The sequence below is a fragment of the Vicugna pacos genome, chromosome 15 (genome assembly GCF_048564905.1).
Source record: "Vicugna pacos chromosome 15, VicPac4, whole genome shotgun sequence".
Lineage (NCBI taxonomy): Eukaryota > Metazoa > Chordata > Mammalia > Artiodactyla > Camelidae > Vicugna > Vicugna pacos.
Window position 1 is genome coordinate 3,087,243 of NC_133001.1, and position 12,322 is coordinate 3,099,564.

The window sequence follows — 12,322 nt, forward strand, 5'->3', positions numbered from 1 at the left end:
TTTCCCTTGCGACTTCCTCTGGTGCTTGACCCCGCAGCCTTTGGCCCAGGCTGCCCTTCCCCGGAAGCGCCCTCGCTTCCCCCTGTGTGCACTGGGTTGTGTCTCTGAAGACCCAGTGCGGGCTTCCCAGCGCTCCGTGACCTAAGCGACCTGCCACGGGCTCTCCTGTCCCTTGTGCCGTTCGCCGTATGCCTCCGCCCTGGGTTGGAGAGCGGTCAGACTTCTGCGTGGCGAGTCGTCTTCCTGGCTCCCTCCCGGTGGCAGAGTCGAGAGAAGGGCCTCCCTTTTATGTGTATCGGCAGCTCCTCCCAGGGGAGAGGGCTTATGATCTGAGAGGTGGCGTGCGTACTTGTTGTCCCCATGACTAACTGGGGGAAAGACCCCGTGCGTGAATGTGATGGTTTCTGGCGTTCGGTTCTTGTTTAATTGCCCTCTGTGTTCCTAGGGGTTGGCGACTGAGCCAGCAACCGATAGCCAGACGTTTGGACTTGCTCCAGGGCCAGTAACAGCGCATGACACGTTGAGCTGTGTTGATGGAGCTGGCCCAGCTGACACGTTCGGTAAGCTAGTGTACACGTCTGGGGGTTTTCTGTCCCTCTCTTGTCTTGATCAGGCGTCTGTCCAGAAATTCAATTTTCGGAGGGAGCAGTGCAGCTCTGCGGTAGAGTGAATGCATGCTTAGCATGCAGGACTTCCTGGATTCGATGCCCACTGCCTCCCTTAAACAGAACGCCTACTGTGGAACACCTGAAAGGTGTAGGTCCTGGCACAGTATCCGTCCCCTTTTGGGCGGTTGGCCTTTGCCACCTGTCCTCACAGAGATCCCAGCATGACGGCGCTTCTCCTTCCAGGAAGTGCTTTAGCCCCCTGACCTCCTTTTGTGCCCCTTGGTTGCACTGAAGCACGCATGAGTTGGGGATAGGTGAGGAGAGGAGGGGGGGGTTGAAGTTCCCAGAGGCTCGTGTCCCCATTAATGTACGTGTGACTCCTTCTTACAGGCCACGTGACAGTGCCCCAAAGCGGAGAACCGGACGAGGCCGATTTCTTTTCTGATAAAGAGGTAACCGTCTCCCTTTGTCACTGTTCTTCTCCTTCGTTCGGTAGGTAAGCGTCAGGGCACGCTGCAGCGGGGACGCCTGGGTGCTTTGAGCCTGCGTCCCCAAGTTTGCATTTGCCCGGGAAGGTCTGCGGGCTTACAGGGTTTATCCCAGTGCACACCTCCTACAGTTACCGGGTGCTTCACGTCGTGTGACTGCACGACCGACGCACCTGCAGTAGTTTTGGAGACTCACCTCGTGAAACGGGTGTCTGTATCTACGTGGTGTGGCCCAGTTCTTTTCCGTTAGCGTTTATGAGGGGACGCTGGAGGCAGACAGAGCCCTGTGGCAGTCAGGTGCTTTCCTGTCGTCGTTTGATCTTGGCTTTTTTTCCTGTGGCCATCCTGATCTGAAAGTTACCAGGGGATGTCTGGCCTTGAACGTAGGGGCTTTTGCCCTTTTCCAGCCCATGGCCAGTAACAGTGCTGTAGTTTCCCTTGCGACTTCCTCTGGTGCTTGACCCCGCAGCCTTTGGCCCAGGCTGCCCTTCCCCGGAAGCGCCCTCGCTTCCCCCTGTGTGCACTGGGTTGTGTCTCTGAAGACCCAGTGCGGGCTTCCCAGCGCTCCGTGACCTAAGCGACCTGCCACGGGCTCTCCTGTCCCTTGTGCCGTTCGCCGTATGCCTCCGCCCTGGGTTGGAGAGCGGTCAGACTTCTGCGTGGCGAGTCGTCTTCCTGGCTCCCTCCCGGTGGCAGAGTCGAGAGAAGGGCCTCCCTTTTATGTGTATCGGCAGCTCCTCCCAGGGGAGAGGGCTTATGATCTGAGAGGTGGCGTGCGTACTTGTTGTCCCCATGACTAACTGGGGGAAAGAGCCCGTGCGTGAATGTGATGGTTTCTGGCGTTCGGTTCTTGTTTAATTGCCCTCTGTGTTCCTAGGGGTTGGCGACTGAGCCAGCAACCGATAGCCAGACGTTTGGACTTGCTCCAGGGCCAGTAACAGCGCATGACACGTTGAGCTGTGTTGATGGAGCTGGCCCAGCTGACACGTTCGGTAAGCTAGTGTACACGTCTGGGGGTTTTCTGTCCCTCTCTTGTCTTGATCAGGCGTCTGTCCAGAAACTCAATTTTCGGAGGGAGCAGTGCAGCTCTGCGGTAGAGTGAATGCATGTTTAGCATGCAGAACTTCCTGGATTCGATGCCCACTGCCTCCCTTAAACAGAACGCCTACTGTGGAACACCTGAAAGGTGTAGGTCCTGGCACAGTATCCGTCCCCTTTGGGGCGGTTGGCCTTTGCCACCTGTCCTCACAGAGATCCCAGCACGACGGTGCTTCTCCTTCCAGGAAGTGCTTTAGCCCCCTGACCTCCTTTTGTGCCCCTTGGTTGCACTGAAGCACGCATGAGCTGGGGATAGGTGAGGAGAGGAGGGGGGGTTTGAAGTTCCCAGAGGTTTGTGTCCCCATTAATGTACGTGTGACTCCTTCTTACAGGCCACGTGACAGTGCCCCAAAGCGGAGAACCGGACGAGGCCGATTTCTTTTCTGATAAAGAGGTACCGTCTCCCTTTGTCACTGTTCTTCTTCGTTCGGTAGGTAAGCGTCAGGGCACGCTGCAGCGGGGACGCCTGGGTGCTTTGCGCCTGCGTCCCCAAGTTTGCATTTGCCCGGGAAGGTCTGCGGGCTTACAGGGTTTATCCCAGTGCACACCTCCTACAGTTACCGGGTGCTTCACGTCGTGTGACTGCACGACCGACGCACCTGCAGTAGTTTCGGAGACTCACCTCGTGAAACGGGTGTCTGTATCTACGTGGTGTGGCCCAGTTCTTTTCCGTTAGCGTTTATGAGGGGACGCTGGAGGCGGACAGAGCCCTGTGGCAGTCAGGTGCTTTCCTGTCGTCGTTTGATCTTGGCTTTTTTTCCTGTGGCCATCCTGATCTGAAAGTTACCAGGGGATGTCTGGCCTTGAACGTAGGGGCTTTTGCCCTTTTCCAGCCCATGGCCAGTAACAGTGCTGTAGTTTCCCTTGCGACTTCCTCTGGTGCTTGACCCCGCAGCCTTTGGCCCAGGCTGCCCTTCCCCGGAAGCGCCCTCGCTTCCCCCTGTGTGCACTGGGTTGTGTCTCTGAAGACCCAGTGCGGGCTTCCCAGCGCTCCGTGACCTAAGCGACCTGCCACGGGCTCTCCTGTCCCTTGTGCCGTTCGCCGTATGCCTCCGCCCTGGGTTGGAGAGCGGTCAGACTTCTGCGTGGCGAGTCGTCTTCCTGGCTCCCTCCCGGTGGCAGAGTCGAGAGAAGGGCCTCCCTTTTATGTGTATCGGCAGCTCCTCCCAGGGGAGAGGGCTTATGATCTGAGAGGTGGCGTGCGTACTTGTTGTCCCCATGACTAACTGGGGGAAAGAGCCCGTGCGTGAATGTGATGGTTTCTGGCGTTCGGTTCTTGTTTAATTGCCCTCTGTGTTCCTAGGGGTTGGCGACTGAGCCAGCAACCGATAGCCAGACGTTTGGACTTGCTCCAGGGCCAGTAACAGCGCATGACACGTTGAGCTGTGTTGATGGAGCTGGCCCAGCTGACACGTTCGGTAAGCTAGTGTACACGTCTGGGGGTTTTCTGTCCCTCTCTTGTCTTGATCAGGCGTCTGTCCAGAAACTCAATTTTCGGAGGGAGCAGTGCAGCTCTGCGGTAGAGTGAATGCATGCTTAGCATGCAGGACTTCCTGGATTCGATGCCCACTGCCTCCCTTAAACAGAACGCCTACTGTGGAACACCTGAAAGGTGTAGGTCCTGGCACAGTATCCGTCCCCTTTTGGGCGGTTGGCCTTTGCCACCTGTCCTCACAGAGATCCCAGCACGACGGCGCTTCTCCTTCCAGGAAGTGCTTTAGCCCCCTGACCTCCTTTTGTGCCCCTTGGTTGCACTGAAGCACGCATGAGTTGGGGATAGGTGAGGAGAGGAGGGGGGGGTTGAAGTTCCCAGAGGCTCGTGTCCCCATTAATGTACGTGTGACTCCTTCTTACAGGCCACGTGACAGTGCCCCAAAGCGGAGAACCGGACGAGGCCGATTTCTTTTCTGATAAAGAGGTAACCGTCTCCCTTTGTCACTGTTCTTCTCCTTCGTTCGGTAGGTAAGCGTCAGGGCACGCTGCAGCGGGGACGCCTGGGTGCTTTGCGCCTGCGTCCCCAAGTTTGCATTTGCCCGGGAAGGTCTGCGGGCTTACAGGGTTTATCCCAGTGCACACCTCCTACAGTTACCGGGTGCTTCACGTCGTGTGACTGCACGACCGACGCACCTGCAGTAGTTTTGGAGACTCACCTCGTGAAACGGGTGTCTGTATCTACGTGGTGTGGCCCAGTTCTTTTCCGTTAGCGTTTATGAGGGGACGCTGGAGGCGGACAGAGCCCTGTGGCAGTCAGGTGCTTTCCTGTCGTCGTTTGATCTTGGCTTTTTTTCCTGTGGCCATCCTGATCTGAAAGTTACCAGGGGATGTCTGGCCTTGAACGTAGGGGCTTTTGCCCTTTTCCAGCCCATGGCCAGTAACAGTGCTGTAGTTTCCCTTGCGACTTCCTCTGGTGCTTGACCCCGCAGCCTTTGGCCCAGGCTGCCCTTCCCCGGAAGCGCCCTCGCTTCCCCCTGTGTGCACTGGGTTGTGTCTCTGAAGACCCAGTGCGGGCTTCCCAGCGCTCCGTGACCTAAGCGACCTGCCACGGGCTCTCCTGTCCCTTGTGCCGTTCGCCGTATGCCTCCGCCCTGGGTTGGAGAGCGGTCAGACTTCTGCGTGGCGAGTCGTCTTCCTGGCTCCCTCCCGGTGGCAGAGTCGAGAGAAGGGCCTCCCTTTTATGTGTATCGGCAGCTCCTCCCAGGGGAGAGGGCTTATGATCTGAGAGGTGGCGTGCGTACTTGTTGTCCCCATGACTAACTGGGGGAAAGACCCCGTGCGTGAATGTGATGGTTTCTGGCGTTCGGTTCTTGTTTAATTGCCCTCTGTGTTCCTAGGGGTTGGCGACTGAGCCAGCAACCGATAGCCAGACGTTTGGACTTGCTCCAGGGCCAGTAACAGCGCATGACACGTTGAGCTGTGTTGATGGAGCTGGCCCAGCTGACACGTTCGGTAAGCTAGTGTACACGTCTGGGGGTTTTCTGTCCCTCTCTTGTCTTGATCAGGCGTCTGTCCAGAAACTCAATTTTCGGAGGGAGCAGTGCAGCTCTGCGGTAGAGTGAATGCATGCTTAGCATGCAGGACTTCCTGGATTCGATGCCCACTGCCTCCCTTAACAGAACGCCTACTGTGGAACACCTGAAAGGTGTAGGTCCTGGCACAGTATCCGTCCCCTTTGGGGCGGTTGGCCTTTGCCACCTGTCCTCACAGAGATCCCAGCACGACGGCGCTTCTCCTTCCAGGAAGTGCTTTAGCCCCCTGACCTCCTTTTGTGCCCCTTGGTTGCACTGAAGCACGTATGAGCTGGGGATAGGTGAGGAGAGGAGGGGGGGTTTGAAGTTCCCAGAGGTTTGTGTCCCCATTAATGTACGTGTGACTCCTTCTTACAGGCCACGTGACAGTGCCCCAAAGCGGAGAACCGGACGAGGCCGATTTCTTTTCTGATAAAGAGGTACCGTCTCCCTTTGTCACTGTTCTTCTCCTTCGTTCGGTAGGTAAGCGTCAGGGCACGCTGCAGCGGGGACGCCTGGGTGCTTTGCGCCTGCGTCCCCAAGTTTGCATTTGCCCGGGAAGGTCTGCGGGCTTACAGGGTTTATCCCAGTGCACACCTCCTACAGTTACCGGGTGCTTCACGTCGTGTGACTGCACGACCGACGCACCTGCAGTAGTTTCGGAGACTCACCTCGTGAAACGGGTGTCTGTATCTACGTGGTGTGGCCCAGTTCTTTTCCGTTAGCGTTTATGAGGGGACGCTGGAGGCGGACAGAGCCCTGTGGCAGTCAGGTGCTTTCCTGTCGTCGTTTGATCTTGGCTTTTTTTCCTGTGGCCATCCTGATCTGAAAGTTACCAGGGGATGTCTGGCCTTGAACGTAGGGGCTTTTGCCCTTTTCCAGCCCATGGCCAGTAACAGTGCTGTAGTTTCCCTTGCGACTTCCTCTGGTGCTTGACCCCGCAGCCTTTGGCCCAGGCTGCCCTTCCCCGGAAGCGCCCTCGCTTCCCCCTGTGTGCACTGGGTTGTGTCTCTGAAGACCCAGTGCGGGCTTCCCAGCGCTCCGTGACCTAAGCGACCTGCCACGGGCTCTCCTGTCCCTTGTGCCGTTCGCCGTATGCCTCCGCCCTGGGTTGGAGAGCGGTCAGACTTCTGCGTGGCGAGTCGTCTTCCTGGCTCCCTCCCGGTGGCAGAGTCGAGAGAAGGGCCTCCCTTTTATGTGTATCGGCAGCTCCTCCCAGGGGAGAGGGCTTATGATCTGAGAGGTGGCGTGCGTACTTGTTGTCCCCATGACTAACTGGGGGAAAGAGCCCGTGCGTGAATGTGATGGTTTCTGGCGTTCGGTTCTTGTTTAATTGCCCTCTGTGTTCCTAGGGGTTGGCGACTGAGCCAGCAACCGATAGCCAGACGTTTGGACTTGCTCCAGGGCCAGTAACAGCGCATGACACGTTGAGCTGTGTTGATGGAGCTGGCCCAGCTGACACGTTCGGTAAGCTAGTGTACACGTCTGGGGGTTTTCTGTCCCTCTCTTGTCTTGATCAGGCGTCTGTCCAGAAACTCAATTTTCGGAGGGAGCAGTGCAGCTCTGCGGTAGAGTGAATGCATGCTTAGCATGCAGGACTTCCTGGATTCGATGCCCACTGCCTCCCTTAACAGAACGCCTACTGTGGAACACCTGAAAGGTGTAGGTCCTGGCACAGTATCCGTCCCCTTTTGGGCGGTTGGCCTTTGCCACCTGTCCTCACAGAGATCCCAGCACAACGGCGCTTCTCCTTCCAGGAAGTGCTTTAGCCCCCTGACCTCCTTTTGTGCCCCTTGATTGCACTGAAGCACGCATGAGTTGGGGATAGGTGAGGAGAGGAGGGGGGGTTGAAGTTCCCAGAGGCTCGTGTCCCCATTGATGTACGTGTGACTCCTTCTTACAGGCCACGTGACAGTGCCCCAAAGCGGAGAACCGGACGAGGCCGATTTCTTTTCTGATAAAGAGGTAACCGTCTCCCTTTGTCACTGTTCTTCTCCTTCGTTCGGTAGGTAAGCGTCAGGGCACGCTGCAGCGGGGACGCCTGGGTGCTTTGCGCCTGCGTCCCCAAGTTTGCATTTGCCCGGGAAGGTCTGCGGGCTTACAGGGTTTATCCCAGTGCACACCTCCTACAGTTACCGGGTGCTTCACGTCGTGTGACTGCACGACCGACGCACCTGCAGTAGTTTTGGAGAGTCACCTCGTGAAACGGGTGTCTGTATCTACGTGGTGTGGCCCAGTTCTTTTCCGTTAGCGTTTATGAGGGGACGCTGGAGGCGGACAGAGCCCTGTGGCAGTCAGGTGCTTTCCTGTCGTCGTTTGATCTTGGCTTTTTTTCCTGTGGCCATCCTGATCTGAAAGTTACCAGGGGATGTCTGGCCTTGAACGTAGGGGCTTTTGCCCTTTTCCAGCCCATGGCCAGTAACAGTGCTGTAGTTTCCCTTGCGACTTCCTCTGGTGCTTGACCCCGCAGCCTTTGGCCCAGGCTGCCCTTCCCCGGAAGCGCCCTCGCTTCCCCCTGTGTGCACTGGGTTGTGTCTCTGAAGACCCAGTGCGGGCTTCCCAGCGCTCCGTGACCTAAGCGACCTGCCACGGGCTCTCCTGTCCCTTGTGCCGTTCGCCGTATGCCTCCGCCCTGGGTTGGAGAGCGGTCAGACTTCTGCGTGGCGAGTCGTCTTCCTGGCTCCCTCCCGGTGGCAGAGTCGAGAGAAGGGCCTCCCTTTTATGTGTATCGGCAGCTCCTCCCAGGGGAGAGGGCTTATGATCTGAGAGGTGGCGTGCGTACTTGTTGTCCCCATGACTAACTGGGGGAAAGACCCCGTGCGTGAATGTGATGGTTTCTGGCGTTCGGTTCTTGTTTAATTGCCCTCTGTGTTCCTAGGGGTTGGCGACTGAGCCAGCAACCGATAGCCAGACGTTTGGACTTGCTCCAGGGCCAGTAACAGCGCATGACACGTTGAGCTGTGTTGATGGAGCTGGCCCAGCTGACACGTTCGGTAAGCTAGTGTACACGTCTGGGGGTTTTCTGTCCCTCTCTTGTCTTGATCAGGCGTCTGTCCAGAAACTCAATTTTCGGAGGGAGCAGTGCAGCTCTGCGGTAGAGTGAATGCATGCTTAGCATGCAGGACTTCCTGGATTCGATGCCCACTGCCTCCCTTAACAGAACGCCTACTGTGGAACACCTGAAAGGTGTAGGTCCTGGCACAGTATCCGTCCCCTTTTGGGCGGTTGGCCTTTGCCACCTGTCCTCACAGAGATCCCAGCACGACGGCGCTTCTCCTTCCAGGAAGTGCTTTAGCCCCCTGACCTCCTTTTGTGCCCCTTGATTGCACTGAAGCACGCATGAGTTGGGGATAGGTGAGGAGAGGAGGGGGGGTTGAAGTTCCCAGAGGCTCGTGTCCCCATTGATGTACGTGTGACTCCTTCTTACAGGCCACGTGACAGTGCCCCAAAGCGGAGAACCGGACGAGGCCGATTTCTTTTCTGATAAAGAGGTAACCGTCTCCCTTTGTCACTGTTCTTCTCCTTCGTTCGGTAGGTAAGCGTCAGGGCACGCTGCAGCGGGGACGCCTGGGTGCTTTGCGCCTGCGTCCCCAAGTTTGCATTTGCCCGGGAAGGTCTGCGGGCTTACAGGGTTTATCCCAGTGCACACCTCCTACAGTTACCGGGTGCTTCACGTCGTGTGACTGCACGACCGACGCACCTGCAGTAATTTTGGAGACTCACCTCGCGAAACGGGTGTCTGTATCTACGTGGTGTGGCCCAGTTCTTTTCCGTTAGCGTTTATGAGGGGACGCTGGAGGCGGACAGAGCCCTGTGGCAGTCAGGTGCTTTCCTGTCGTCGTTTGATCTTGGCTTTTTTTCCTGTGGCCATCCTGATCTGAAAGTTACCAGGGGATGTCTGGCCTTGAACGTAGGGGCTTTTGCCCTTTTCCAGCCCATGGCCAGTAACAGTGCTGTAGTTTCCCTTGCGACTTCCTCTGGTGCTTGACCCCGCAGCCTTTGGCCCAGGCTGCCCTTCCCCGGAAGCGCCCTCGCTTCCCCCTGTGTGCACTGGGTTGTGTCTCTGAAGACCCAGTGCGGGCTTCCCAGCGCTCCGTGACCTAAGCGACCTGCCACGGGCTCTCCTGTCCCTTGTGCCGTTCGCCGTATGCCTCCGCCCTGGGTTGGAGAGCGGTCAGACTTCTGCGTGGCGAGTCGTCTTCCTGGCTCCCTCCCGGTGGCAGAGTCGAGAGAAGGGCCTCCCTTTTATGTGTATCGGCAGCTCCTCCCAGGGGAGAGGGCTTATGATCTGAGAGGTGGCGTGCGTACTTGTTGTCCCCATGACTAACTGGGGGAAAGACCCCGTGCGTGAATGTGATGGTTTCTGGCGTTCGGTTCTTGTTTAATTGCCCTCTGTGTTCCTAGGGGTTGGCGACTGAGCCAGCAACCGATAGCCAGACGTTTGGACTTGCTCCAGGGCCAGTAACAGCGCATGACACGTTGAGCTGTGTTGATGGAGCTGGCCCAGCTGACACGTTCGGTAAGCTAGTGTACACGTCTGGGGGTTTTCTGTCCCTCTCTTGTCTTGATCAGGCGTCTGTCCAGAAACTCAATTTTCGGAGGGAGCAGTGCAGCTCTGCGGTAGAGTGAATGCATGCTTAGCATGCAGGACTTCCTGGATTCGATGCCCACTGCCTCCCTTAACAGAACGCCTACTGTGGAACACCTGAAAGGTGTAGGTCCTGGCACAGTATCCGTCCCCTTTTGGGCGGTTGGCCTTTGCCACCTGTCCTCACAGAGATCCCAGCACGACGGCGCTTCTCCTTCCAGGAAGTGCTTTAGCCCCCTGACCTCCTTTTGTGCCCCTTGGTTGCACTGAAGCACGCATGAGTTGGGGATAGGTGAGGAGAGGAGGGGGGGTTGAAGTTCCCAGAGGCTCGTGTCCCCATTGATGTACGTGTGACTCCTTCTTACAGGCCACGTGACAGTGCCCCAAAGCGGAGAACCGGACGAGGCCGATTTCTTTTCTGATAAAGAGGTAACCGTCTCCCTTTGTCACTGTTCTTCTCCTTCGTTCGGTAGGTAAGCGTCAGGGCACGCTGCAGCGGGGACGCCTGGGTGCTTTGCGCCTGCGTCCCCAAGTTTGCATTTGCCCGGGAAGGTCTGCGGGCTTACAGGGTTTATCCCAGTGCACACCTCCTACAGTTACCGGGTGCTTCACGTCGTGTGACTGCACGACCGACGCACCTGCAGTAGTTTTGGAGAGTCACCTCGTGAAACGGGTGTCTGTATCTACGTGGTGTGGCCCAGTTCTTTTCCGTTAGCGTTTATGAGGGGACGCTGGAGGCGGACAGAGCCCTGTGGCAGTCAGGTGCTTTCCTGTCGTCGTTTGATCTTGGCTTTTTTTCCTGTGGCCATCCTGATCTGAAAGTTACCAGGGGATGTCTGGCCTTGAACGTAGGGGCTTTTGCCCTTTTCCAGCCCATGGCCAGTAACAGTGCTGTAGTTTCCCTTGCGACTTCCTCTGGTGCTTGACCCCGCAGCCTTTGGCCCAGGCTGCCCTTCCCCGGAAGCGCCCTCGCTTCCCCCTGTGTGCACTGGGTTGTGTCTCTGAAGACCCAGTGCGGGCTTCCCAGCGCTCCGTGACCTAAGCGACCTGCCACGGGCTCTCCTGTCCCTTGTGCCGTTCGCCGTATGCCTCCGCCCTGGGTTGGAGAGCGGTCAGACTTCTGCGTGGCGAGTCGTCTTCCTGGCTCCCTCCCGGTGGCAGAGTCGAGAGAAGGGCCTCCCTTTTATGTGTATCGGCAGCTCCTCCCAGGGGAGAGGGCTTATGATCTGAGAGGTGGCGTGCGTACTTGTTGTCCCCATGACTAACTGGGGGAAAGACCCCGTGCGTGAATGTGATGGTTTCTGGCGTTCGGTTCTTGTTTAATTGCCCTCTGTGTTCCTAGGGGTTGGCGACTGAGCCAGCAACCGATAGCCAGACGTTTGGACTTGCTCCAGGGCCAGTAACAGCGCATGACACGTTGAGCTGTGTTGATGGAGCTGGCCCAGCTGACACGTTCGGTAAGCTAGTGTACACGTCTGGGGGTTTTCTGTCCCTCTCTTGTCTTGATCAGGCGTCTGTCCAGAAACTCAATTTTCGGAGGGAGCAGTGCAGCTCTGCGGTAGAGTGAATGCATGCTTAGCATGCAGGACTTCCTGGATTCGATGCCCACTGCCTCCCTTAACAGAACGCCTACTGTGGAACACCTGAAAGGTGTAGGTCCTGGCACAGTATCCGTCCCCTTTTGGGCGGTTGGCCTTTGCCACCTGTCCTCACAGAGATCCCAGCACGACGGCGCTTCTCCTTCCAGGAAGTGCTTTAGCCCCCTGACCTCCTTTTGTGCCCCTTGATTGCACTGAAGCACGCATGAGTTGGGGATAGGTGAGGAGAGGAGGGGGGGTTGAAGTTCCCAGAGGCTCGTGTCCCCATTGATGTACGTGTGACTCCTTCTTACAGGCCACGTGACAGTGCCCCAAAGCGGAGAACCGGACGAGGCCGATTTCTTTTCTGATAAAGAGGTAACCGTCTCCCTTTGTCACTGTTCTTCTCCTTCGTTCGGTAGGTAAGCGTCAGGGCACGCTGCAGCGGGGACGCCTGGGTGCTTTGCGCCTGCGTCCCCAAGTTTGCATTTGCCCGGGAAGGTCTGCGGGCTTACAGGGTTTATCCCAGTGCACACCTCCTACAGTTACCGGGTGCTTCACGTCGTGTGACTGCACGACCGACGCACCTGCAGTAATTTTGGAGACTCACCTCGCGAAACGGGTGTCTGTATCTACGTGGTGTGGCCCAGTTCTTTTCCGTTAGCGTTTATGAGGGGACGCTGGAGGCGGACAGAGCCCTGTGGCAGTCAGGTGCTTTCCTGTCGTCGTTTGATCTTGGCTTTTTTTCCTGTGGCCATCCTGATCTGAAAGTTACCAGGGGATGTCTGGCCTTGAACGTAGGGGCTTTTGCCCTTTTCCAGCCCATGGCCAGTAACAGTGCTGTAGTTTCCCTTGCGACTTCCTCTGGTGCTTGACCCCGCAGCCTTTGGCCCAGGCTGCCCTTCCCCGGAAGCGCCCTCGCTTCCCCCTGTGTGCACTGGGTTGTGTCTCTGAAGAC

General features: G+C 57.3%; 1 protein-coding gene across 1 annotated transcript in view; it reads left to right on the top strand.

Moving 5' to 3' along the window:
• LOC140685978 (uncharacterized) overlaps positions 1-12,322 on the top strand; it is a 90,562-nt gene that overhangs the window by 69,428 nt on the left and 8,812 nt on the right. The window contains exons 84-99 of the mRNA XM_072938372.1: positions 446-560; positions 999-1,060; positions 1,974-2,088; positions 2,527-2,588; positions 3,498-3,612; positions 4,051-4,112; positions 5,026-5,140; positions 5,578-5,639; positions 6,552-6,666; positions 7,103-7,164; positions 8,078-8,192; positions 8,629-8,690; positions 9,604-9,718; positions 10,155-10,216; positions 11,130-11,244; positions 11,681-11,742. Of these exons, the coding sequence (XP_072794473.1) occupies positions 446-560; positions 999-1,060; positions 1,974-2,088; positions 2,527-2,588; positions 3,498-3,612; positions 4,051-4,112; positions 5,026-5,140; positions 5,578-5,639; positions 6,552-6,666; positions 7,103-7,164; positions 8,078-8,192; positions 8,629-8,690; positions 9,604-9,718; positions 10,155-10,216; positions 11,130-11,244; positions 11,681-11,742 (1,416 nt within the window). The remainder of the gene's footprint in view (positions 1-445; positions 561-998; positions 1,061-1,973; positions 2,089-2,526; positions 2,589-3,497; positions 3,613-4,050; positions 4,113-5,025; positions 5,141-5,577; positions 5,640-6,551; positions 6,667-7,102; positions 7,165-8,077; positions 8,193-8,628; positions 8,691-9,603; positions 9,719-10,154; positions 10,217-11,129; positions 11,245-11,680; positions 11,743-12,322) is intronic.